This window comes from Halichoerus grypus, chromosome 7 (genome assembly GCF_964656455.1).
Source record: "Halichoerus grypus chromosome 7, mHalGry1.hap1.1, whole genome shotgun sequence".
Lineage (NCBI taxonomy): Eukaryota > Metazoa > Chordata > Mammalia > Carnivora > Phocidae > Halichoerus > Halichoerus grypus.
The window spans coordinates 150,719,864-150,745,395 of NC_135718.1; the positions used below are offsets into that span (position 1 = coordinate 150,719,864).

The window sequence follows — 25,532 nt, forward strand, 5'->3', positions numbered from 1 at the left end:
CGCCACCACCCCACCCCAGGGCTCTGACGTCACCTCGCCTTGACCAATGAGCGAAGTCCCAGTGAAGGGTTGAGGATGTGAATGTCAGCTGCCTCCCCCACCCCAGGCCCTGTGGTTGCAAAGATGCTCTAACAGGAAGCGGGCTGGAGGAGCTGCACAGCTTCCTGCTCCCCCACGGCTGAGCAGGGCCAGAGGGGCGAGTACCAGCCTGGGCCACGAGACACAGCTTCTTGCCAGGGTCCTGGCAGCTTCCTCTTCCACGGCTACTTCCGCGTAGTAGCCGGGGGGGCCCAGAGGCAGAGGCAGGAGCCGCTGCCTGTTGCCCAGGCCACCCTCCACCCCCAGTTTGGAGCCCTGCCCCCTGGGGCCGGGCCAAGCCCAGAGGCTGGCTTGGGATCCTATGGGGGGCTGGTAGGGCAAAGGTCCTGGGGGGGCAGAGGTGGCTGGGCCAGGGCCCAGGGGCTCCAGCCATGAAGTCTCGGCAGAAAGGAAAGAAGAAGGGCAGCTCGAAGGAGAGGGTGTTTGGGTGTGACTTGCAGGAACAGCTACAGCGTTCGGGCCAGGAGGGTAAGGAGGCGGCTCAGGGCTGCTGTTGGGTGGGGGGCGTGGAGCTTCTGCAGTCCGGTCCAGTCCGAGGGACATGGCGAAAGGGCAGTGGCTTGGGGTCAGCGCCCAGGAAGCTGACGAGCAGGTGCGGCAGGAAATATGGCTGAGTAGAGAAGGCAGGGGGCTCCCTTGTGTAACTACCTGGGGATGGGGAGGCTGGGGGTGGGGAGAGGATGGAGAGATGAGAAACTCAGAGAGGTAGGCAAAAGAGAGGCGACGGCATCACTGCTGGGGACAGAGCGGGAGGCTGGGGGGACGACAGGGTCAGCAGATGAGTGGCAGAAGGGCCAACAGGCGGTCCTTGGGTCTGAATGAAAGGAGCAGGAGAAGGGCCCTAGGAAAGTCTGAGGGTGGCACTGGGGAGGATGGGGGTTTCCTGGTTGGAGGAGAGTGCCCAGGGACGTGGTTGTGGGGCTCTGGGCCCTCTGCAGCCTTGGTGGGCTGCAAGTGAGGGTGTGGGGTGGGATCCCCCCCAATCTCCATGACCCTCCCTGTGCCCAGGAGGAACAGGTTCAAGGCGGAGGGCGAGGGGAGAAGCTGCCAAAATGGGGGATGCACGGAAGGGAAGAGAGATGCCCTGAGGCTGGGTGGAGGATAGGGGTGCAGGGTGCAAAGGAGTGGATGTGGGACTGTCTCTGGGGCCTGTCTACTGCCTCCCTGGGTTCCCCAGAGGGGCTCGGAAGCCCGCGGGAGCAGGGACAACCCTGGGCTCATCCTGGCATGGAGTATCCACTCACAAACTTAGCTTGATTTGATTTGAAATTGACCGCAGGTATCCTGGCTGCCCAGTCCAGCTTGTTTTTGGCACTTGGAGCTCCTCCCAGAGCAGGGCACGTTTCCCCCCCTCCCCAGCCCACCCCACCCCAATCTGTCATTTCCTCTTTGTCCTCTCCTCTGCTCTGGGCTGTGGCTCCTGCAGTGGAGGGAGGGTGATGGTGGTTCCTAGCTCATTTCCTGCCCTTAGCCCCGCCCCCTCGTCCCCAAACACCTCCTTCCCCTTTTCTCCTCCCCCAGAGGCCCCCATCCCCACTGGCCTCGTTAAGGGAAACCCCGGGCCCCAAAGCAGAGTGTTACACAGCTTCAGCGGTGAAGGCTCTGCTCTGCCTTTCTCTTCCCACGGGTCGGAGAGCCCGGCTGCCGGCACAGGGCTGACTCCACTACAAGGGATTCCTCTTGAGAACCATGACTCTTGGCCAAGGGCCACATGATCCAATGGGGCTGATGTTCCTCCAGTGCTCTGCAAACCCTCAGTTCGGTCTCCTCACCCCGGTGCTGCCCTTCCCTGTGGCCCCTGGCAGCCCTGTGTTACAACACAGACCACCCCCACCCCAAGCCAGCCCAGACCCCACTCCTGTGTCCTCTCCCAGCCTCTGCATTCCCAGCAGGTGAGGGGCCTGTTCTCTGAAGGCTTAGACATCTAGTTGCGGGGCCTGGTCCTAGTGAATTCCGGAGGAGGAGAGGAGCCCCTCCTGCCCCTCCTCAGAACCTCACCTGAGCCCACGGGTGGCGCGATCTCAGCCTCCAGAGCAGCAGTGGCGGCCTCTCCCCATCCCCCCTTCCCCTGGCACAGACAGGTGGGAAGTGAAAGGACAGGGCGACGCTGGCAAGGGCTTCTCCCTTTCACCCAAGACTCAGCACGAAAGAAAGCCCACGCTAGTGGAGATCTGTGTTCCTGCTTAGTTTATCCTCCCTGATTAGCTTAGTTTTCCCCATCCTTATCTGCTCCATCTCAGCGCCCTCTCCCTGCTCCCGGCCCTAGGAAGGCGGGTCTCTTCCTTCCCGAAGCCCTACCTGTTCTGAGTTCCTCCTTTTCCTAAACTTTACCTTTTTGCTACCTTGTTCAGGTTTCTGATTCTCCAGGTCTCTAAATTCTGGGCTCTCCTCCCTGCCCCTGCCCCCACTCCCCGATGTCTCCATTCCTTGACTCCATCACCTCAGCTCTGTCTCCTACTTTCATCTCCCATCCTATGACTCTGATCTCTATCTCCTGGACTCCCCACCTCTCTCTGACTGTTATCTCTCCCCTCATCTCCTTGACCCATTTCCTCTGTGGCTCTGATTCCTTAGGCTCTCAAATACTTTCTTTTCCTTTTTCGCCCCCTCCCCTTTATTTATTTATTTATTTAAAAAAAATTTTTTTTTTTAAGATTTTATTTATTTGTGAGAGAGACAATGAGAGACAGAGAGCATGAGAGGGAGGAGGGTCAGAGGGAGAAGCAGGCTTCCTGCCGAGCAGGGAGCCCGATGCGGGACTCGATCCCGGGACTCCAGGATCATGACCTGAGCCGAAGGCAGTCGTTTAACCAACTGAGCCACCCAGGCGCCCCCTCCCCTTTTTTTAGAGAGGTGGTGGGGGAGGGAGAGAGGGAGAGAGAGAGAGAATATTAAGAGGCTCCATGCCCAGCATGGAGCCAGACACCAGGCTTGATCTCACGACCCTGAGATCAAGACTTGAGCCAAAATCAAGAGTCAGATGCTTAGCTAACTGAGCCACCCAGGTGCCCTTTAAGGGCCTTTTCAGGAGATTCAAAATCCACAGAGAAAGCAGGATGGGGGAAGATCTGGCCTGGTTGCCATTCCTGTGAAAGAAGCCTAGGCTTTCGGTGACAGTGGACTAGGAGCCAATGGAGCAATGTGGCGGCCAGAAGAGCCGGGGTGGCGTCAGGTACCTGAGCATAGAGCAGCAACCCAACTGAGAAGGGTCTGCCCCGCCTCTGCACTCAGTGCTGGGAACCTGAGGGCAGGGCCACCCTGGCAAATGGGCCCGGGTCCTGGAAGGAGGGATGGTGGGTGAACTGTACGGCCAGGACTGAGGCAAGACAAGAGAGGGGACCAGCGTACAAAATTTAACAAAACCCTCACTCTCGGGGCTGCATCAGTGCCCTGGGTTCGATCTTTCTTTCTTCTTTCTTTCTTTTTCTTTTTTTTTCTCTTTCTTTCTTTCTTCTTTTTCTTTCTTTCTTTTCTTTCTTACTTTCTTTCTTTCTTTCTTTTCTTTCTTTCTTTCTTTCTTTCTTTCTTTCTTTCTTTCTTCTTTGTTTCTTTCTTTCTTTCTTTCTCTTTCAAGTTTATTTATTTATTTATTTTAGTAATCTTTACACCCAGTGTGGGGCTCGAACTTATAACCCCGAGAATAAGAGTCGCATGGCTCTTGAGCCAGCCGGGAGCCCCTGGGTGGCTCTTTCCTTTTTTTTTTTTTTTTTTAAGATTTTTATTTATTTATTTGACAGAGAGAGAGACAGCGAGAGAGGGAACACAAGCAGGGGGAGCGGGAGAGGGAGAAGCAGGCTCCCCGCGGAGCAGGGAGACCGATATGGGGCTCGATCCCAGGACCCTGGGATCATGACCTGAGCCGAAGGCAGACGCTTAATGACTGAGCCACCCAGGCGCCCCCTGGGTGGCTCTTTCTTAAGGAGGCTCTCACTCCCAAGGTCGTGTGTGTGCGCAATTGGCACCTGCACAGCCCTAGGAGTGGGTGCCTCCTTAAATTCTTCACCCTTGTGCCTTCCTTGTCTCACCCAAATCCCGGCTCTGGGGTGCAGGCGGGCAAAGGGTGTGGAAACGGGGTCATACAAGGAGGGTTTACAATCGTGGTTGATGGGTTTATTATTTCCTTCATTCTGTATTTCCATCTTACTTAATTACTTAATTTCCCCAAGAACTTGGGATGGAAGTGTGTGGGTAAGCAAGTGCATAGGATTCAGCTCTGTCATAGGAAGGTACACAAAATTGTGACAAAATTGTGATCCAAATCCCAAAATTTTGGGGCGCCTGGGTGGCTCAGTTGTTAAGCATCTGCCTTCGGCTCGGGTCATGATCCCAGAGTCCTGGGATCAAGCCCCGCATCGGGCTCCCTGCTCCGCGGGAAGCCTGCTTCTCCCTCTCCCACTCCCCCTGCCTGTGTTCCGCCTCTCGCTGTGTCTCTCTCTGTCAAATAAATAAATAAAATCTTTAAAAAAAAATCCCAAAATTTTACAAAAAGATAGAATAAAATGACTGAAGGAACTGTGTTGAAGGAGAAACAAGAAGAGGAGGTAAGATAGGTACCCAGAAATGCATATCAAGTGATGCTATATGGTTTCTAGATGTGGGCTCTGAGCTTCCTGGTAATTCAAGTAAAGAGAAAAACATAATCAGGTATAAGACTCATAAAGCCCATTAGAAAAAAAAAAAAATAGATGGTTAAGGAGAAGCAGCTCTTTCTGACACTGACACGTGACAGGGATTTCTCTGGCAAGTCTTGGTTAATTGAACTTAGTCTTTTTCTTAGGCAATATTCTCTATTTCAATCTCCAAGGGATGTCACCAAGCCTCAAAACTGATTACTTCGCTGAGTCATAAATAAACCATTATGGAGCACCTATTCTGTTTCAACACTGTGCTAAACGCTGGGGAAAATGTTATTATGTGTCAGAGGTGTAGACACAAAAGAAACTAGTGATAACGAAGTGCGGTAGGTACTATAATACAGATAGAAGCAAAGGGTTCACAATCAGAGGTGATGTTTGAGGTGTGTTTTGAGGGGTCATAGGAGTTGACCAGTCGAAGACAGAGGGAAGGGTATTTTCAGGCAAGGTAATACCAAGGCTTGTTCACGGAGTAGCAAAGAGCTGGATCGGAGGGTTTGTCGGGGAAATGACTGGAGCTGAGGCTGGGATAGCAGCTGGGCCTGGTTTGTGAAGGGTTTAAACATACTGTGCTGAGTTTATATTTCATTCTAGATCTGCGAGGTGAGCAATGAAGATTGGGGTGAAGCAAGATGTTTATGGAGCAAAGGATTTAAGGCAGGGAAGGCTTCAGAAAGATAAATATGTGGTCTTGTGAAGACGGGATTTCATACCTGGTGTTGGAGGGTTTCCTGTGTCTGAGACACCATGTCAGAAAATATGAGAGACATCAAATTGGTCACTCTGCTCGGGCCTCAGAGAGGGCACCAAAAAAGAAAAAAAAATTGGCCACAGTTAGATCTTGTCCTTAAGGAGCTTAAAGTCTAGTAACAGGGGAGGGGGGCCGGGTTGGGAGAGAGAATACAACTTTTTGCACCCTTGGATTTGGATCCTGGCCCTAGCTGGGCAATACTAGGCACTTGTCACTTCTTTGACCCTCAGTTTTCTTATCTGGGGACTAGAATACCTAATGCACAGTGCTTGGCACCTAGGTGTTTGTCTCCTGAACTGACCAGTCCCAATTTTGTGTACCTTCCTAGGACAGACCCAATGCCCACGCACTTGCTTACAAGAGAGGGTGCTTCACAATAGTCCCTGTCAGCTCTGCCCCATTTGGGTCAGGACAACGAATGTTCCTTCATCTTATACAGAGTGTTCAATAAATGTACTTTCGAGACCTGTCCTGTTACTCCTAGTGCCCTTCCAACCAGACTGCTACCCCTTTGAAAATTCTGGAAAACAAACTAGTCGTTACAGAGCGACATATTTCAGTTCAATGAAGCAGAGCTTTCTACCAGGAATGGGCAGTCTGGAGAGTCAGTGCGCGCCCCCTCCCTTGGGGGGATTTATGCAGAGGCTCCAAACCCCATGGGCAGAGAGATTGCAGAGAGATTGGCAGGCTGGAGCTGATGTCCTCTAAGAATCCTGCTGACAAGTTTTTATTCATGAGCTCTGCTTCCAGTCTCCCCGAACCCCTTCCCCGATGCTTCCATCTCTCAGGTCCCCGGTGGTCTCTGACCTCCCAGACCTGATTTCTCTTTCTCTGCCCCATCTGTGTCCCCAGTGCCGCAGGTGCTAAAGAGCTGTGCAGAATTTGTGGAGGAGTACGGAGTGGTGGACGGGATCTACCGTCTCTCAGGGGTCTCTTCCAACATCCAGAAGCTCCGGTGAGTCAGGCAGTGAGGGGAGGGCTCTATGGGCCAGGAGGCCAGGGGAAGGGGGGAGAAGGAAAAACATGGGTGCCAGGTGCTGTCTAAGGGAGGCGCTCCGGAGTCTCCTCAGGAAAGGCTGCGACCACGCACCCCATTCCCCCCCAGGCTGGCATGCATGTGTCTACACGGACACATATGTCTCCGCTCCCACATACAACCACCCAGCTTAAAAATTTTCGGATATGATTCACATACCATAAAACTCACTCTTTAAAAATGTACAATCCAGTGATTTCTTTGGTACATTCACAAGGTCGCACCACCATCACCGCTATCTAATTCCAGAACATTTCCTCAGCCCCAAAAGAAACACCCGAAAGCAGTCGCTCCACTTTCCTCCTTTCCCTCAGCCTCTGGAAACCACTGGTCTACCTTCTATCTCTATGACTGTGCTTTCTCTGCACCTTCCATATAAGTGGACTCGTCTAATTGGAGGCTTCTGTGTCGGGCTTTTCCCCTAGCATGATTCCAGGGTTCATACAGGTGTCTCAGATGCTGGCACTTCCATCTCTTTCTGTGGCTGAATCATATTTCGTTTACCCATCCATCATCTGATGGACATTTGGGTTTTTTCCACCTCTTGGCTATTCTGAATAATGCTGCTGTGAACGTTCACGACAAGTCTTCATGTGGACCTATGGTTTCAATTCTCTGGACTATAGACCTAGGAGTGGAATTGCTGGGTCATAAGGTTACTCCATGTTGAAGTCTTTAAGGAACTGCCGGGCTGCTTTTCCATGGTACTGCATCATCTCACAGCCCCGAGCCTTCCAATTTCTCCACATCTGCCAGCACTTGTTACTGTGTCTTTTTTTTTTTTTTTTTAATTTTATCTATTTGACAGAGAGAGGCACAACGAGAGAGGGAACACAAGCAGGGGGAGTGGGAGAGGGAGAGGCAGGCTTCCCGCGGAGCAGGGAGCCCGATGCGGGGCTCGATCCCAGGACCCTGGGACCACGACCCGAGCCAAAGGCAGATGCTTAACGACTGAGCCACCCAGGCGCCCCTACTGTGTGTCTTTTGAATTACAGCCATCCTAGTGGGTGTGAAGTGATACTTCACCTATATTTGCGTTTCCCAATAGCTAGCGACTCAAGCAGATTACTGGTTTGTGTATCTTCTCTGGAGAACTTTCTGTTCAAATCCCTTGCTCGTTTTTAAATTGGGTTATTTGTTTCCTTTGAGTTGTAAGAATTCTTTATATATTCTGGGTACTTTTTTAAACGATCGTATTCATTTATGAGAGAGAGAGAGCAAGAGAGAGAACAGAAGCTGGGGATTGGGAGGGGGGAGGCAGAGGGAAGAGCAGTCTCCCCACTGAGCCAGGAGCCCGATGTGGGGCTTGATCCCAGGACCCCGGGATCATGACCTGAGCGGAAGGCAGACGCTTAACGACTGAGCCACCCAGGCGCCCCTACATATTCCGGATATTAGACACTTACCAAGTCTATGATTTGCAAATATTTTCTTCCATTCGGCGGGTTGTCTTCACTTTCTCGGTAGAGTCCTCTGACACACAAAAGGTTGTCATTTGATGTTCAGTGTAATCTATTTTTTCTTTGGCGGCTTGTGCTTTTGGTGTGTTATCCAAGAAACTGTGGCCTGATGCAAGGTCATGAAGATTTACACTTATGTTTCCTTCTAAGAGTTACACCCCTCCGTTTTTACACCTACCCAGAAACACAGGTATGTTCATCTCCCCACTTTTACTGAGTCCTACATACCCCACCCTTGCTCCTCACACCACAGCTACACCCCTGACACGCATGCCTGCTCATGCGCAGCCCCCTTCCCTAGCCCCTCCCCCACCCTCACACCCACTCCGCGCGGTGACGTATCCATCTATGCCTGCTTGCCCAACAGCCTCCTTCCGAGGCCCGTGCATGTTGACCCTCGACCCTGCCTGGGCCCCTGGGCTCAGCTCTCACCTCTCCCGCCTTCCCCCAGCCCCCACCACTCCTGACCACTCTGCACCTCCCCAGGCAGGAGTTTGAGGCAGAGCGGAAGCCAGACCTGCGGAAAGATGTTTACCTCCAGGACATTCACTGCGTCTCCTCCCTGTGCAAGGCCTATTTCAGAGAACTGCCAGACCCCCTGCTCACTTACCGCCTCTATGATAAGTTTGCTGTGAGTTGAGAAGCAAGGAGGGTGGGAGACAAGGCTGAGGGGCGACTGCTCTGGTTTTGACCTCCCAAGTGTGTCCAACGCCAGACAGTGTCCTGTGATGCTGAATGACCAAGACCACCTGAGAATGAAAAGACCCCTCCCTGCAAATCCCCCCGGGCCTGCTACCTCCGCCCTCCCGTCCCTCTTCTCTTTGCCCTTCCTCGTAAGGCCTGCAGATCACACACAGTGCAGGGGCGAGACTAGGGTAAAGTAGAACCCAGACAGAGAGCAGAGGGCCCTTGGAAATCACCTAGACCAGAGCTTCCTTACGTTTAAGAGAATGAGAACCCTTCTTAGAAGTCAGCACTTTTTCAGGCATGCCCCTCCAGGAGCAGATTGTATGTCGAACATCTTTGGAATAAGAAAACACATGACAAAAATGCTATCTTGAATTCAGTAACACTTTACAAATAAGTTGCATCTTATTGAGCAGAATAGCATTTAGAAATCCAGAATAGCAGCCCACACCATTCAGGCCACACAGGCTAGACTGGGTGGGCACAGGCCTTCCTGGGCACCTTGGGATAACCGCACAGCCCCTGGAGCACCCACAGGGAGGGACCACCAAGGTAGTCCTGGGCCAGAGCCTTCTGAGGAGGATGCTAAGGCAGAATGGCAGGAAGTTGCTCAAGGTCACAAAGCTATTAAGTGGCATAGTCAAGACCCAGCTGCAGGCCTTGTAGGCCCCAAATTCTGAGCTCTCTCTGCTATGTCAGCATCCTTCGAAAGATCTGGGGTGCGGGATGGTGGGGGTACTGCCCAGAATTGTTTCTGAGAGTCGGGCTCAGTGCTCCCAGGAGTAAGCAGGGGCAGAGCTGACTTGTTTTTTTTTTTTTTAAAGATTTTATTTATTTGTCAGAGAGAGAGAGAGAGAGAGAGTGCAAGCAGGGGGAGGGGCAGGCAGAGGGAGGGAGAAGCAGGCTGCCCGCTGAGCAAGGAGCCAGACGCAGACTCGATCCCAGGACCCTGGGATCATGACCTGAGCCGAAGGCAGACGCTTAACTGACTGAGCCACCCGGGCGCCCCAGAGCTGACTTGTTTCTTGAACCTTCCTCCCATCCTCCCAGGATGCCGTGGGAGTGCAACTGGAGCCTGAGCGCTTGGTCAAGATCCTAGAGGTGCTTCGAGAACTCCCTGTCCCAAACTATAGGTGCGTGGGGCTCCCCCGCTCCCAGAGTCCCGACCACCCCCAAACAGCCCTGGGGCCTTGACTTGTCTCTTCTCTTCTGGCTCCCAGACCTCCATCCTACCCCTGCCCTAGGTGTCTTCTGTCTGACCCTTAGCCCCTGATGCCTCCTTTCTGCAGGACCCTGGAATTCCTCATGCGACACTTGGTGCACATGGCCTCATTCAGTGCTCAGACCAATATGCACGCCCGCAACCTGGCCATCGTGTGGGCCCCCAACCTGCTCAGGTGGGCACATGCGTGAGCAGTGGGTGGGGGTCTGGGCAGAGCCTAGCCCCAGAGGCTGCTCGGGAATGGGGGTGTCTGTGTGGGTGCACTGGAGACGGCTGTGGGGGTCTTGCCGAGCCCAGAGAGAAACAGGAAGGTTCAGAAGTACATTGAGTGGGATGCGGTTTACCCACTGGACACAAGGCCTTTGTGTCTTCTTACATTGTATCACTGAGCTTGGGGACTGGAACAGGAAGAGTCCTTGTGGAATGTTTGTTCAGCAAACATCTTACAGTCTCTTGGAGAACTGGCCTGCATATCACTCTCTGTGACGCAAGGCAGACCGAAAGAAATCCTGATATTCATTATAACAAGGCACTCTCGTGTGCCAAGGAAGTAGAGATTAATTCTGAGGGGGGTGTCCAAGAGGGCTTCCGGAAGGAAGTGGCATTTGAGACTTGAATCATGCATGTAAGAGGTGGAGATGAGGTTAAGGGCATGCAGGGGAGAGGGTTTAGGGTATTTTTAGGGAGAATTCCAATGGGGAAGTACGGTGGGACTGGAGGGGAATAACTCCACATCTCCACAGGTCTAAGGACATAGAGGCGTCCGGCTTCAATGGGACAGCAGCCTTCATGGAGGTGCGCGTGCAGTCCATCGTGGTCGAGTTCATCCTCACGCACGTGGACCAGCTCTTCGGGGGCGCTGCTCTCTCTGGTCAGTGTCCCTCCCACCCACCACACCACCACACTCTGCCGGAGTCATGTCAGAGTGACAGAGGGCCTCAGAGGTCACCTAGTTCAGTCTCCATGTTCTGCAGATGAGAGAACTGAGTCTCATGGAGGGATGTTGCTTATGGTCACATGGAGAAGACCCTGGGGAGACGATGGTGTAGTCTGTACTTGAGCAGACCCCTCCCGCAGCCATCCTGGTTCTTGGGGCTACTGACTGATCATTCCCACCCCTAGCCCACAGGGCCAGTGTCCTGGGATCTCCTGCCCCATGTCCCTGAGGATTCCCTCTTGAGGAGCTAGACACAGAGGGTCTGCTTCCAAAGGCCTCTGAGTATACCCGTAGCGTGGTAGTTAGCTGGTGAGTGGGGGGTGCCATGAGGATCTGGATACCTGAAGCCCTCTCTCATCTCTGTTCTTGGCTGGCCAATTCCTCTTCTTTTCCTAGGTGCGGAGATGGAGAGTGGATGGCGATCACTTCCAGGGGCCCGTGCATCAGGCAGCCCCGAAGACCTTACGCCCAGGTCCCTGCCCTACCACCTGCCTAGCATCCTGCAGGCTGGTGACGGACCCCCACAGATGCGGCCCTACCACACTATCATCGAGTTTGCAGAGCATAAGTAAGGCCTCCTTCCTGGGCCCTCCTCCCCCATACTGACCACCAGGCTCCAACCCTAATGTTTTCTCTATTCCCTCCAGGAGAAAGGGGTCTTTGAAGGTCAGGAAGTGGAGATCTATCTTCAATCTGGGTCGCTCTGGCCACGAGACCAAGCGTAAACTTCCCCGGGGGGCTGAAGACAGGGGTAAGTCTGCAGTGATGTAGGGGGGCTCTGCTGAAGGGGTACCAGACCCTGGCTCTACAAACATCCGTGTCTTGCAGAGGACAAATCCGAGAAGGGGACTTTGCGGCCAGCCAAGAGCATGGACTCACTGAGTGCTGCAGCTGGGGCCAGTGATGGTGAGTATAGGTGTGCACTCGGTGCGTGTGTATACGTGCATGCACAGGCTGGTGAACACCTGTGTGCAAGCATGTCTGTGACTGTGTCTGCAAAGGAATAACAGTATTAGGGATGAGCCCATAGTGTGTGCATTCCTGTGTTTGTGTCTGTGCACGAGGCCGTGTGTGCTAATTTCAAAAATATATAATGAGTGCCTATGACACACCTGCCGCAGTCCCAGATGTTAGGTTTAGTAGTGAGTTTGTCATCTAATCAATGGGTGTGTTCATATGAGTGTACATAGAGGTTCAGAGTGGTGTGTGTGTCTGTGGGGGGTGGGGGGCAGTGATGGCCAGTGAGTGTATCTGCAGAGAGGGAAGGGGGTTCCTAAGTTAGCGTAGGTGCACTGGGCTGGCTGTGGAGCATTTGCAGGAGTGGCCCAGGGAAGCTGGACCGGGTGCCCTCCAGGCTGTCCTGGCTCTCAGGCTTGAGAAAGCAGGGGACATCCGCCAGAACCTTCCCGAGGTGTCTGGGCCCCTCGCAGCTGAGCTTATCCCTCTCTCTCCTCCACAGAGCCAGAGGGGCTGGCAGGACCCAGCAGTCCCCGGCCAAGCCCACTGCTGCCGGACAGCTTGGAGAATGATTCTGTGGAGGCAGCAGAAGGTGAACAGGAGCCCGAGGCAGAGGCCCTGGGCGGCACGAATTCTGAGCCAGGCACGCCACGAGTGGGGCGGTCAGTGATCCGCGCCGGGGGCAGCAGCCGTGCAGAGCGCTGTGTTGGAGTCCACATCTCGGACCCCTACAATGTCAACCTCCCTCTACACATCACCTCCATCCTCAGTGTGCCCCCAAACATCATCACTAACGTCTCCTTGGCCAGGCTCACCCGTGGCCTTGAGTGCCCCACCCTACAGCCCCGGCCAAACCCTGCCTCTGGCCCTGGCCCTGGCCCCCCAGGTGAGGCCCCAGGGATTTCCGAGGACTGGGAGAAGGGACTAGAACTCTGAGCTGAAGCTCTGATGCCAGGGATCTGTCCTGGGAATGGCAGAGGCCTCGGGCCTTGGGCTTTGGGTGGTTACCTTCAGCTGCCTCCCTGGATTCCAGGTTGGAGGGATCCAGTAATATTATCAGGTTCTGTGAAATTCATGGAGAGAGGATCTCTGGCATCCTTCAGATCACTGATATACCCAAGAATGGGAGTCTGTGTCAGACATATACAGTAGGGATTACTAAGTACAAGGTGGGGATATATAATAGATGATGGTAAAAATAATAATAATAATAATAATGGTATTAATACTAATAGTTAACATTTATTGAAGGCTTACTATGTGCCAGGTGCCGTGATAAGGACTTTGCAGGCATCAGCTTATTTCATTCTCAAATAATCTTATGGCACAGTCACTGTTGCTTGCAGTGGAACCAGAGACCTAGGTTAAACTATTTGCTGTTGATTTAGGTTGGAGGTGGCAGAGCTGGGATCTTAGACAAATCTGAGTCTTGCTTTCCTCATATTTAAAGTGAGGATAAATACCCTACATTATAGAGTTGTTTTGTGGGGAAAAAATAAGATAATGCCTTGTGAAATGTACAGCCTGGTGCCTGGCAGCTGGTGGGAGCTCAGTCAAGCCAGTAGTTAGGGATATTGATCTGAGAGGATCAGCCACATGGAGTATCTAGGCTGGGAGTGTTGGCCCTGTACATAGCAATGTTAGGAAGACCCACATTGGAAAGGATCGAGGCTGGTCTTCATCTTTGTGTTCCTGAGAATACCTTTCTCCCAACAGATGAGAAGTTGGAGGCAAGTTCAGCCACAGGTCCCCTGGCTGACGGTGGCCCAGAGGACATGGCCCCTGCCCTGGAGGACTGCCTGTCCCAGGAGGTGCAGGATTCCTTCTCCTTCCTAGAGGACTCGAGCAGCTCAGAGCCTGAGTGGGTGGGGGTGGAGGATGGGGAGGTGGCCAAGGCAGGAGCAGCAGGAGCAGCCTTCTCCCCTGGGGAGGACGACCCTGGGATGGGCTACCTGGAGGAGCTCCTGGGAGTTGGGCCTCAGGTAAGGAGGAGCTGTGCTGGGTTTGGGGGTGGTAAGGAAGCCAGAGGGTGGACAGGGCCACCTGGTCCTGAACCCCAGTGCTATGCCTACAGGTGGAGGAGTTCTCTGTGGAGCCACCCCTGGATGACCTGTCTCTGGATGAGGCGCAGTTTGTCCTGGCTCCCAGCTGCTGTTCCCCGGACTCTGCTGAACCCAGGCCCGAAGGAGAGGAGGAAAGTGGGGAGGAAGTCTTCCTGAGTGCCTATGATGACCTAAGTCCCCTTCTGGAGCCCAAACACCGAACCTGGGAGGGTCCAGGAAATCTGGAGGAAGAGACAGCAGGGTGTGGAAGACAGGGGGCTCCAGGGCAGGCTGAGGGAGAGCAGGCATGCTGCAAAGTTGGGGAGGACAAGGAGGCTGAGCCTGAAAGCACATGGGACATCAGGGAGGAGGCTGAGGGGAGTCCAGAGAGTGAGGTGGAGGATGGAGAGGCAGGTGAGGAAGGAAGGCAGGCTGGGGGAAGCCAAGAGGTGATGGCCAGTTTGCAAGAAGGGAGTGGGAAAAAGACAGAGGTCAAGGGAGAGGAGTCCAAAGGTCAGCAGGAGGATGAGAGTATGGAGGAAGCTAAGGATGTGGAGGGAACCGGAGGAGAGCAGGGCAAAGACAAGCAGACGGAAAGAAAGACTGAGAGAGAGGAAGACGCTGAGGAAGGAGAGGAAGGCCAGGTACAAGCCAGAAGCGACCCAGAGTGTAGGGTCCAGGAAAACCAAGTTGCTGAGGAGAGCTGGGAAGTTGTACACAAACAAGAGGCTGAAGGAGGCAGAGAGGATGAGTTTAAAGGACAGAAGGGGCAGGAGGACCAAGAGGCAAGAGAAGACCAAGGAGATGGTGAAGATGGCAGATGCCCAGAAGCAGCAGCTGAAGGAGAAGGGGAGATCAGCATGGACCAGGAGAGTGGGGATGGAGAGTCTGAGAGAGACCAGGGGGCTGGAGGTGACCATTTAGGAAAGGACTCCCTTCCTGAAGGGTCACATGTAGAGTCCCTGGAGGTTGACAGTGCCAAAGAGGGCAATTCCCAGTCCTCTGAGTCAGAACAGGCAGCCCCACAGCCACCCCAGCCAGAGGAGATGGAGCCTGAGGGACAGCCCAGTCCAGAGGGCTGCAATCTGTGCCCCTGTCCTCTTGGCTCGGCTAGTGGTGTGGGCATGCGCCTGGCTTCCACCCTGGTTCAGGTCCAACAGGTCCGCTCTGTGCCTGTGGTGCCCCCCAAACCACAATTTGCCAAGATGCCTAGTGCAATGTGTAGCAAGATCCACGTGGCACCTGCAAACCCATGCCCGAGGCCTGGTCGGCTTGATGGGACTCCTGGGGAAAGGGCTTGGGCGTCCCGAGCCTCCCGTTCCTCTTGGAGGAATGGAGGCAGTCTTTCTTTTGATGCTGCTGTGGCCCTAGCCCGGGACCGCCAGAGGACTGAGGCTCAGGGAGTTCGGCGGACCCAGACCTGTACTGGGGGTGGGGACTATAGCCTCATCCCCAGAACCTCCCCCTGTAGTATGATCCCTGCCTATTCTTCTCGGCCACTTAGCTGCCTGGAGCTCCCACCTGAAGACACAGAAGGGTCTGGACACCGAAGTCGGCATAGTCTGCCCCCCAGGGAACCCCAGCCCCCTGTCCCTCTTCTGTCCCCCCAGCGCCGATCATATGCATTTGAAACACAGGCGAACCCTGCGAGAGGTGAGGGACTGTGAGTAGGACCATAGCACTGGGCAAAGAGGACAGTAAGTTGTCCCCAATCTCCAGGGTCCCAGACTAGCTGTCTCTTCTGCAGCCTGAGCAGCTGGAGTGCCCAACACCATAGGCTTTGACCCTCCAGCTTCTCTTTTTGACTGTGGGAAGCATTGCCTCAGTTGGTTTACCTGAGTTTGTCTCAGACACAAAGCACTCACTTATCCCTTTGGATATTCCCAAGAAAGTCACCAAGATCCTGTTATGAGGGAGTGGGGTCATTGGTCAAAGGGAATATAGAGTAGGCAGAATACTTAGAGGTTTTTCAAAGTGAAGAATGAAGAGGGAACTCCAGCCAAGTTCCTGCCTTCCTCTGAGGCTGTGCACTTCCCTTCATGGAAGCCCAGGGTGGAGGAGGGGAGGACAGGGCCAGGTCAGAGCCTGTCACACATAAACACTTCTGAACTGCCCATCCTAATTCTGCTCTTGGATACCTCCAGACCCTCTTAGCTCTAGATTAGGAGGAACATGTCAAGGAGCTCGTTCAAGGCCTCAAAGGCCTCAAAGGAGGGACTGGCCCCCTTTCCAGAATCTCTACCCTCTGCCTCCAGTCACCTTTAGGAAAAGAGGCCTTGTACGGATCTCCCTGGCTTCTCCTTTTTCCTCTGGAATACCTTCCTCCTATTTCAGGGAAGGGGAATGGCATAACTCAGGCCATGGGACTGCTTCTCCAGACAGGCTGGGGCCACAGGTTCCATTCTAGTAAGAAGCAATGTCTCCAAATAAAAGTTGTACTTTTATATGTAAACTGTGGGGTCTCATTATTCTTATTAGAGTCGTAGGTGATAGGGATCGCGTTTTCGTGTTTGGCAAAACGTCCTTTTGCTGTTGTTGTTTGGGTGCTCTTCCTCAGTTGTTGTCATGGAGACCCGTGGCTAGAAACTGGAGCTAGGTTCACGGTGGTCAGGAAATGAGGAAGAGAAACTTTTATTTACATAATGCTAGTTATCTACCAGTAAAGGCTAGGTATTCTACACGCAAAGAATCTATGCCCTTTAGTTAGTCTACATAACAGTTCTGTAAGGTTGGTACTGGTATCTCCATTTTACAGATGGGAGACCTGTAAAATGAGGTCAGTTAGGGAGGTTGATTAAGTCAAAGGCTTGCCAAAGGTCTCAGAGGTAAGAAGTGAGAGCGGCAGGTTGGAGACCCGAGTTCGTCTGGCTCCAGAGGCTAAACTCTTCTCATCACACCACACTGCTCCACATCCATTAAGGGTAGGTCTTAACTGAGAGGAACAGAATCAAGATCCTTCTCACGGCAGCTGAAAGCCTCTCAAAAACTCGAAGCTCTGAGGGTCTTTGGGTGAGTAACTGCTGACGCTAATACAAAAGAGTATACCCATAACTGTCCTCCTCTCCAGTGGACACCAAAAGAGGGTCCTGATCCAAGATGGCCTCCCAAGTGGCCCTTGTTAAAGATGGCGCCTCCGTCCGACTTCCTTCCCTTTGATCTAAGCCTGCCTCGCTCCCTTCTACCCCTAAAAACGCCCCGTCCAGCAGAAAGATGGTAGCACACATTAGTTGTCTTTCTCCCGTTCTTGCCGAGAGCGACAAAGACTTCAGTGTCATTCTCCGCGGATCCCAGGAAGTTCCTTCGTCTCCGCCCCGGCGACACCCCCACCCATCCGCATCTTCCAGCCACATCAAGCGGGAAAGACCGGAAGCGGGGCGGCTCAGAGGCTGAGGAGGCTGGGCGGGTCGAGAGAGACACTTCCGCCCCTCACCAACATGGCCGCAGGCCGGGAGTGCGCATGAGCAGCTGTCCATGGAGCTCTCCGAGTCCGGAGAGGGAGAACACGGTCTGGGGAGATCGGCGGCCTCGGCGGCCTCGGCCGGTGAGTTCGGGACCGGACGCGAGTCGGGGGTCTGGAGGCTGGGTGGGCCGGCAGGCAGGGCAGCCTTGATTTTCTGCCCGTTTTCAGGTGGCGGACCTCCCGGGAAGGAAGCCTTTGTTTTGAGGGAGGGGGCCGTGCCCGCTTCTTTCTCTCCCGCCCCCCTTTGTGGGCCGAGCGCACTCCCCGCCCCCGAGCGCGCGCGTCCCCGCCCTCCTGCGCTGCCAGCCGCGGACCGGGACCGCGGGCCCGCCGAGCCCCGCGCCCTTTCCTGGCCGCCGTGCGCAGCGCCGGGCCGCGGGCCGAGCGCGGCGGCCGCCCGGGCTCCCGGGCTCGCGGGCTCCCGGGCTCGCGGGCTCGCGCCTGCCGGCTGCGGGGCCTGCGGGGAGACGCCGCCTTCTCGGGCAAGGTCGGGGCGCCGGACTGCTTTCGGGATCTTGGTGATTTTCCCCTTTGTGTCCAGACTTAGCAGGGGCTCGTGCTGGGCCCTCCTGGCCCGAGCGTGCACGCCACAACATCCTGTCCGCGTTTCCGTGTCGCATCCCCTAATGCTCAGGAAATGCTTCCGGATGTCCAACTAAGATTTGAATAAGCAGCCCGACCCGGTTGCTGGGTGTCCTCAGAGGCTGCCCCTGGCTGACAGCCGTGGGCGATAGAGACGCCTCCCGTGCCCTGCCGTCTCTTCCATCGCCTCCTCCTGCAGTCAGCGCCGAAGCCTCGGAGGGGCCCTTCGTAGGTTTGAGGATGGACAGGTAGGTGGTACCGAAACGCTGGTGCTACTTCCCCTTAGGGACTGGGATCTTCTTGCAGCGTTACTTCCTCCGGACAGTTTCACTTTCAGTTCTTTTTTTTTTTTTCTTTTTTCTTTTTTCTTTATTTGTTTGTTTGTTTTTTGGGTTTTGGTGTTTTTGGTTTTTTTTTTGGTCAACACTTTCCTTCGATGCGGACTTTCCAGGGCTCATCCGTTGAAGTTTTTTCCTTAGATAGGAAGGTTTGGGGGACCTTATGGGTAGAGACTTGACCAAAATCTTACCCGTTCGTGTGGGGATAATTTTGTTGCTTTGTACATAGAGCTGTATCTTTCTGGAGGCATTTGTCTCCTCAGCTCTTTGTTTTTCCTGCCCTCCGGCTGGGTGTCAGGGTCCTAAGGCGGACACCTTGCAAATGAGTTCCTTTTCCATTGTCTCTCCTTCCGAACCTTGAGCCTGGAGTTTTTTCCCTTCTTGCTGAGGTTCAGTTGATTTGGAGTTGTCATGGCAACATTTTAGCAACTGTGTTGTTCTAGGGAAGGCTTGGTGAAGAAAATAGGGGAGGGGCTTGAAAATGATACACTTGGACTTGAGGGTCTTTAACAAATGACATAAATCTGGACACCGCAAAGCAGGAGCCCAAGGGGCCAAGTAGAATGAGGCCCAAGGGCCGAGTATGTCCTTATGGTTCAGGGAGTTTTCCCCTTCCTAGATTTGAGAACAGAAATTTTTTGGTACCGCATGTGGCTCAGAGGCTGGAAGAGGCAGTAGTGTTCAGTGGCCCTGTGTTTTTGGTAGTGGTGGTCTAAACATGGCCTTCCTAATCCCGAAGTAGTGGCCCATCATGGTAACTTTAGTCGTGATCCATCCAGATATTGTTGTGTCTCAGTCTTTAAGTATAATCATCCCCTCTCCACCATGACTTGGAGCGATAATGGAGGGCGGAGGAACACTATCTGTAGAGTTACTTTTTCAACACCGTAGCCCACTTCTCAGTATCAGAATGGAAGAAACGGACTGTCCTCTGTGGATTGATTGGATTATGTTCTTGGCTGAGTCTTCATGGAACCTAGCTTCTTGAAACAGAGGCTATTCAGTTTCCTGGACTCACTGCAAACTCCCTGATTTCTATCAGGACTTAGCACTCAGGCCTGTGAGGCAGGAGATACGAAGACCTCCAAAGAAGGACCAGCTCCTCGGATGTGCCCCCTTACAGAGAGATGAAGGGGTGAGTGAAGAAGAGGTAGGGTCTGGGGCGGGAGATGGGAGGCCTGGGAGAATGCAGAATGGCTAAGAGCACTGGCTCCCGAGTCAGGTAGACCTAGATTCCGGTTTCAGCTCCATCACTTACTAGCTGTGTGATCTGGTTTCTCATCTACAGAATGCAAGTAGTGCTACTTACCCCATTGTGCTGTTCTTAGTATTAAATAATAACGTGTGTTAAGTGCGTAGTTCAGTGCTATGCACGCAGTAAACACTCAGTAAATACTAGCTGCTGTTATTCTAACCTAACCCAGCATCTATCGGGGATGCCATTGAGTTTGGAAGCCATATGTTACTGGGTCAGTGAGCTTTTTATTCCCTTCTTCCCTTCTTCTTTCTTTTGTCCTGTCGCAAACAGGCAGCAGAAAACAGCTGAAGCGGAAGAGGGGACAGTGCAGATTCAGGAGGGTGAGTGGTCGAAACAGACCTGAGACCAGGAGCCCAGCCTGGCCTCTCCCCCTCCCCCATGGGCGCATCTCCTGTGCACCCTGGTCCTTCTGAATGACATGCGGGTGGAACAGAGGGAGAAAGGCAGTAAGTCGCAGACTTTTCCTTTGCTCTTTTAATTCAGGAGCAGTGGCAACTGGGGAGGACCCAACCAGTGTGGCTATTGCCAGCATCCAGTCAGCTGCCACCTTCCCTGATCCCAACGTCAAGTACGTCTTCCGAACTGAGAATGGGGGCCAGGTAAGGGAGGGGGCCAGCTGCCTGCAGGTGTTACCTGGGGTTGGGGTTGAGGGAGGTAATGAGCCTGTCCGGGGGGGAGACCTGGCTTGGAGGAGGCGGTGAAGATGTGGACTCCTGAGGGGGTGGGGGGAGGGGCTGGGGGAGGAGGTTTGGAGTAGAGGTTGGGGTGGGGTGCCGTGGGGTGGGGGCTAGGCTGAAACCTCTGGGGACAGAAGGGGGGACTGCTGAAGCTTTGTCTCTGAAGCACTCTTGTTTCAGGGGTCTATCCGAGAGAAGCTTTCTGAGAGGCCCGGGGTCCCCAGCGTTGACTCTTGTATTCTCTCTCCGCACCTTTCCCTTTCCTCCCTGCTTCTAGGTGATGTACAGGGTGATCCAGGTGTCTGAGGGGCAGCTGGATGGCCAGACTGAGGGGACTGGCGCCATCAGTGGCTATCCTGCCACTCAATCCATGACCCAGGTGCCAGGGCCTGGGCTGGGGAGGGGACTGGAGCAGCGAGGAGTAAGATGAAGCTGAACCCATGAGATGGGGGTGGAGCTGGGGGTGGCGTGAGGCATCTGGGGCTGCCTTGTCTCAACGCACTAGGTTTTCCCTTTCTGGCTGTTTCTCCCTCCTTCCCCCCCCAGGGATAGAAGCTGCAGAGTAGCTCAGTGGGAAGTAGCTGACTGTCACTGGACTCTGTCCTGTTGTTGCCCTTCCCAGGCGGTGATCCAGGGTGCATTCACCAGTGATGATGCGGTTGACGCAGAGGGGACAGCCGCCGAGACGCACTATACTTACTTCCCCAGCACTGCGGTGGGAGATGGGGCGGGGGGTGCCACATCGGGGAGTGCAGCAGCTGTCGTTACCACCCAGGGCTCGGAGGCACTCCTGGGGCAGGCGACCCCTCCCGGCACTGGTGAGCTGTGTGAGGGTGCCGGCCGGAGGGGCTAGGATCGGCCGTGGGGCATGGCTGGGGGCGGTGGGCCTTTCCCATGACCCCTCACTGCCCCCTAAGACCTGGGCAGCACTGAGTCTGGGGCTGCCCCTCCAGCAGGAGGAAGTAGCCTCCCTTTTTAGAGGAGGCGCCTAGGACCTTGGCCTCCGAGCTTGATGAGGTTCCTAAGTCCCATGTCCTGACACAACCTACCCTGCATCTTCACAGGACAGTTCTTTGTGATGATGTCACCACAAGAAGTGTTGCAGGGGGGAAGCCAGCGCTCCATTGCCCCCAGGACTCACCCTTATTCCCCGTGAGTAGGCCCCGGTTCTTCTCAGTTGCCATGGTGGTCTTGGTCCCTGCCAAGTCCTGTGTCAATCCGTACCCCAACCTCCGATCTTACTTTTTTATCCTTCCCTTACTCTGGCCACCCCGGGCTCTGTTGTCAGGAAGTCAGAAGCTCCCAGGACGACTCGGGATGAGAAGCGCAGGGCTCAGCATAATGAAGGTAGGTATTATTTGGTGGGATTGGGGACAGCGGTGGTGTCTGAGCGGGAGAGCTTAGGTGGCTCTACAGGGCCTGTGGTTGAGTTCTCACTGAGTCACCTTGTCCTCCCTTTTGGCCCGCAGTGGAACGCCGCCGCCGAGACAAGATTAACAACTGGATTGTGCAGCTGTCCAAGATCATCCCAGACTGCTCCATGGAGAGCACCAAGTCTGGCCAGGTCATGGCAAGACCCTGGTAGTGGGCAGGATGCCTGAATTCTGTCTCCTGGTATTGTTTCCAGAAATGGTAGAGAGGGCACACACGGCAGTAATCTTTGCTTATCTTTCTCTGAGGTTCCTGTATCCTTGTGAAATGTTCTACCACATTTTACCCTTAGGGGAAAAGGAGGTCCAAAGTGTGTGCTTTGGGAAGGCAAGCCAGGTGTCACCTATTTTAGTCCTCATTTCGTTGGCCTTCTCTTGCAGAGTAAAGGTGGAATTCTGTCCAAAGCCTGTGATTATATCCAGGAGCTTCGACAGAGTAACCACCGGTTGTCTGAAGAACTGCAGGGGCTTGACCAGCTGCAGCTGGACAATGATGTGCTTCGACAGCAGGTCAGACCCCTCCTCATTCCAGCCCTCCTCAACTCCATGGCCAGTGAGCCAGTGAGGGACGCCCGCCTCTGGTTTCCATAGAGGGGGCTTCATCTTTTTCCCCTCACTAGCGGATGTGTGAATACGGTGCGGGATCTGGCCGCGCCAGCTTGTCTGCTCACTGTCTCCACGGCCTCCTTTCCATGCCAGGTGGAAGATCTGAAAAACAAGAACCTGCTGCTCCGAGCTCAGCTGCGGCACCACGGAGTCGAGGTTGTCATCAAGAATGACAGCAATTAACTGTGGGGACCTGGGGGCTTTGGGCCCTACTGCCCCTTTCTGAGAGCTGCACATAGCCCGGGAGCAACAGCCTAACCCCGTGCCCCTTTCCTTCACTGCCCGCTTCTGGCGGGGGACCAGGGGGAGCTGAGAAGGCGTGGCTCTGACCCAAGGCCCTGTGACAGAGCCACCTGCGGTCGTGTGAAACACACCCTTGGGTGCGCGCTGACAGCCTGGCCCGGCTCCACCGCGCAGCCCCCCGGGCCTTGTGCTCTTGCAGATGCATGTGCTGTCTCCGTGCTGGATACCGGACCCAGGCAACGTGGGGGCTTGCCCTGTGCTTGCTGAGAGGGCCAGCAGAGGGTCTGCTCACAAGCCATGCTCTGGCTTGCCCCAGGGCTCTGGCGCTGTCCCTGTTTCTTCCTTACCCCGGAGCTCAGATGTGCACTCGGGGACTCTGGGGATCAGGCTTTAGCGACAAGTGGGGAACAGGATACCTAGCAGTGAGTGGCTGCTGCCGCAGGAAGAGATCAGCCGACAAGCAGCTAAGGCCTGTGCAGAAGTCTCTGGAGCCAGGGAGAACAACAGACGGGCCCACGTGGGGCCTTCCCCTTGTGGGGATGGTTTTTCCTTTCCTTTTTCTTTCTTTCTTTACTTTTTTTTTTTTTTTAAAAGATAAAACGTTCAGAGCCACTGTTGTCCCCTGGTTTTCCTTTTGTGGGCCCTGGGGCAGGAGGGAGGGAGGCGCATTGCACTTTGCCCAGTAAGGGTTGGGCCAAGGTTAGGGTGGGGTGCTGCTCCTGTGTTCCTCACCCTGAGTCCCAGTGCCTAGGCCAGACCAGTTTGCCCGCCCGGCGCTGGGCAATCGCAAGAACTTCCCTGGTGCGCGGGTTATCAGCGAACAGGTGCTGCGGGGGCGGTGCGGGAGGCGGTGCCTTCGCTTCCGGTTCCGGTCCCGGCTCCGCGAGGGCGGGGGAGATGCTGCGGGCACCCGGGGGGCGGCCCGGGGCGGCATTCCTGCGGTTCGCGGTGGCGGCGCGCACCATGGCTGGAGGTAGCTGCGGGGAGACACCTGGGACCTCGTCCCGTCCTACCTGCGGCCCCCCTGGGAGCGCATGGAGCCCCCGGGAGGAGGTGGAGCGGAGGGGCGTGGCTCAGGTCCGCTCGCCCCCGCTCCCGGGCTGGGGCGCTGCCAGGTGGAGGGGCGCCGCGCAGCAGTGCCGGGCAGCCCGCTCCGCTCAGGGCTCTCGTGCCTCCTTCCTCAGCGCCCACGGTCTCGCTCCCTGAACTGCGTTCGCTCCTGGCCTCCGGCCAGGCCCGGCTCATCGATGTGAGGTCTCGGGAGGAGGCGGCAGCGGGGACCATCCCGGGGGCGCTCAACATCCCGGGTATGGGACAGAGGACGCCCGCGCGGGTGGCCTAGAGGCCGTCCAGGAGGGGCTCCTAGGGCGGCGTGGGGAAAGCACGGTCCAGGGGGTTCTGTATTCCTCTAAGGCCCCCCACCCCAGCTTGCTGGAGAAGGGCTGGTGGGAGGCGGATTCTGGCAGCGGAACTGGCCCTTCCAGTTCGAGCGGATTACAGGCGGCGAGGAAGGGGCGGACCCGCTTTTCTACGCTTGATCTCCCCCCCCCCACCCCCGCTGGGTATCCCCCCGCCGCTCCTCCTCGCTGCTGGGGAGGTGGCTCCCGTTCAGCTGTTTGGCTGCCTTCCTGCGCAGGTGGGCCTGTCTGGCCCTTGAGGTTGGAGGGGAGGGGGAGTGGTCACCGTATGTTGTTTTGGGGCCCTTTGGAGATTTGTCCGGGCCCCAAGATCCAGTCCTTCCAGGCCCGGTCTGAACCTGAGATCGCCCACTGCCGACTTTCCATTCTACCCCCTTGACTCCTCCCAGTGTCTGAGCTGGAAAGTGCCCTGCAGATGGAGCCCGCTGCTTTCCAGGCTTTGTACTCCGCCGAGAAGCCGAAGCTGGAAGAGGAGAACCTCATTTTCTTCTGTCAAATGGGCAGGCGGGGCTTGCAGGCCACGCAGCTGGCCCAAGGCCTTGGATACACAGGGTATGGGGAAGCTGTGGGGCGCTAGCTGGGGAGGGACTGGGGACTGCCTCCCGGGCCTGTCCTTCCTCACCCCCTTTGTCTCCACAGGGCTCGCAACTTCGCAGGAGCCTATAGAGAATGGTCCCAGAAAGAAGGTTAGGTAGAAGGCGGCTAACTTATTGCCCCTCTCCCTCGCCCCCATCGCCGCCTTAACTAAGGGTGGTGAAGGGGCTCACTCCTCAGGTTGGGGCAGCTCCTTACAGTGCTGTGCACGCAAAAGCATCCAATAAAGAGCATTTAATCAAAATACTGGAAGCACTTAATTTGTCAGGTGGACTGCACATAGTCCTAATCTTAATCTAGACTTCAGCCCTGGGTCCTTCTCCATTCATCTGTCCCCCACCCTGCACCCTCCACTCCTGCCCCCAAAACTCCAGCAGTTTCCTGAGACTATGATTCTCCTTCTAGAACAATTGTGTGTGTGTATTTTTTTAAAAGATTTTATTTATTTATTTGAGAGAGGAACGAGAGCACAGAGGAGAGTGAGAGGGAGAAGCAGACTCCCCAATGAGCAGGGAGCCTGATGTGGGGCTGGATCCCAGGACCCTGAGATCGTGACCTGAGCCAAAGGTAGACGCTTAATGACTGAGCCACCCAGGCGCCCCTAGAACAATTGTTTTCAGCCCAGGATACACATCAGAATCATCTGGTACCTAAAAACAAACAAAAAATGTTTGGGCCCTCCCCCAGATTTGGAATCTTGGGGGTGGTACCTGGGTAGTAGTGGTTTTATGAGCCTTTGAAGTGAATCTGATGTGCAGTCTGGAGGCAGGCCCACTGCTGCGGAGGTCAGCAGACAGGCCTCGCTTGGTTGGCCTTGTGCCACGACTGTTTTACATACTGTCTACGGCTGCTTTTGTGCAAAAATGACAGAATAGTGTGACAGGGACTGTGTGTCCTTCAAATCCTAACATTTTTATTATCTAGTCCTTTCTAGACGTGGTTTGCCTGCCCTTGCCCCAGACTTTCAGGTCCCCAGCCCAACCTCACCTCCCTGAAACTTTGTCACTGGCTTGAGTAAATGAAAGAGCGGTGCCCAGCAGTGAGTGATGGATGTCACTCTTCATGCCCACGGGTGTGTCAAACGTAGATTGCAGGTATGAG

General features: G+C 54.9%; 3 protein-coding genes across 9 annotated transcripts; all 3 read left to right on the forward strand.

Annotated features, from left to right (window-relative positions):
- Window positions 1-132: 132 nt before the first annotated feature.
- On the forward strand, window positions 133-16,277 carry ARHGAP30 (Rho GTPase activating protein 30). Of its 3 annotated transcripts, none has more exons than XM_036078878.2 (12): window positions 133-567; window positions 6,337-6,439; window positions 8,467-8,611; window positions 9,718-9,800; window positions 9,957-10,064; window positions 10,633-10,760; window positions 11,223-11,394; window positions 11,474-11,577; window positions 11,655-11,732; window positions 12,286-12,669; window positions 13,500-13,765; window positions 13,858-16,277. In XM_036078878.2, the coding sequence occupies exons 1-12, from the start codon at window positions 471-473 to the stop codon at window positions 15,490-15,492; spliced, it is 3,303 nt and encodes a 1,100-aa protein (XP_035934771.2). In that variant the 5' UTR covers window positions 133-470; the 3' UTR covers window positions 15,493-16,277. The 3 variants fall into 3 exon arrangements, with proteins under 3 accessions (XP_035934771.2, XP_035934772.2, XP_035934773.2); XM_036078879.2 differs by having other exon boundaries at window positions 134-567; window positions 13,500-13,594; XM_036078880.2 differs by lacking the exon at window positions 133-567 and having other exon boundaries at window positions 6,342-6,439; window positions 8,471-8,611.
- Window positions 16,278-16,416: 139 nt separating this feature from the next.
- USF1 (upstream transcription factor 1) lies at window positions 16,417-23,031 on the forward strand. 4 transcript variants are annotated; one of them, XM_078078438.1, is made up of 12 exons: window positions 16,417-17,366; window positions 17,827-18,115; window positions 19,248-19,340; window positions 19,734-19,783; window positions 19,947-20,062; window positions 20,418-20,519; window positions 20,763-20,958; window positions 21,205-21,292; window positions 21,429-21,487; window positions 21,610-21,704; window positions 21,952-22,080; window positions 22,270-23,031. In XM_078078438.1, exons 3-12 carry the CDS (start codon window positions 19,333-19,335, stop codon window positions 22,357-22,359), a joined length of 933 nt encoding a protein of 310 aa, XP_077934564.1. In that variant the 5' UTR covers window positions 16,417-17,366; window positions 17,827-18,115; window positions 19,248-19,332; the 3' UTR covers window positions 22,360-23,031. The 4 variants fall into 4 exon arrangements, with proteins under 4 accessions (XP_077934564.1, XP_035934796.1, XP_035934795.1 ...); XM_036078903.2 differs by lacking the exon at window positions 17,827-18,115; XM_036078902.2 differs by lacking the exon at window positions 16,417-17,366 and having other exon boundaries at window positions 17,629-18,115.
- A 230-nt stretch (window positions 23,032-23,261) lies between these two features.
- On the forward strand, window positions 23,262-24,675 carry TSTD1 (thiosulfate sulfurtransferase like domain containing 1). Of its 2 annotated transcripts, XM_036078908.2 has the most exons (4): window positions 23,262-23,392; window positions 23,604-23,726; window positions 24,227-24,389; window positions 24,477-24,675. In XM_036078908.2, the coding sequence occupies exons 1-4, from the start codon at window positions 23,317-23,319 to the stop codon at window positions 24,526-24,528; spliced, it is 414 nt and encodes a 137-aa protein (XP_035934801.1). In that variant the 5' UTR covers window positions 23,262-23,316; the 3' UTR covers window positions 24,529-24,675. The 2 variants fall into 2 exon arrangements, with proteins under 2 accessions (XP_035934801.1, XP_035934803.1); XM_036078910.2 differs by lacking the exon at window positions 23,604-23,726 and having other exon boundaries at window positions 23,277-23,392.
- The last annotated feature ends 857 nt before the right edge of the window (window positions 24,676-25,532 follow it).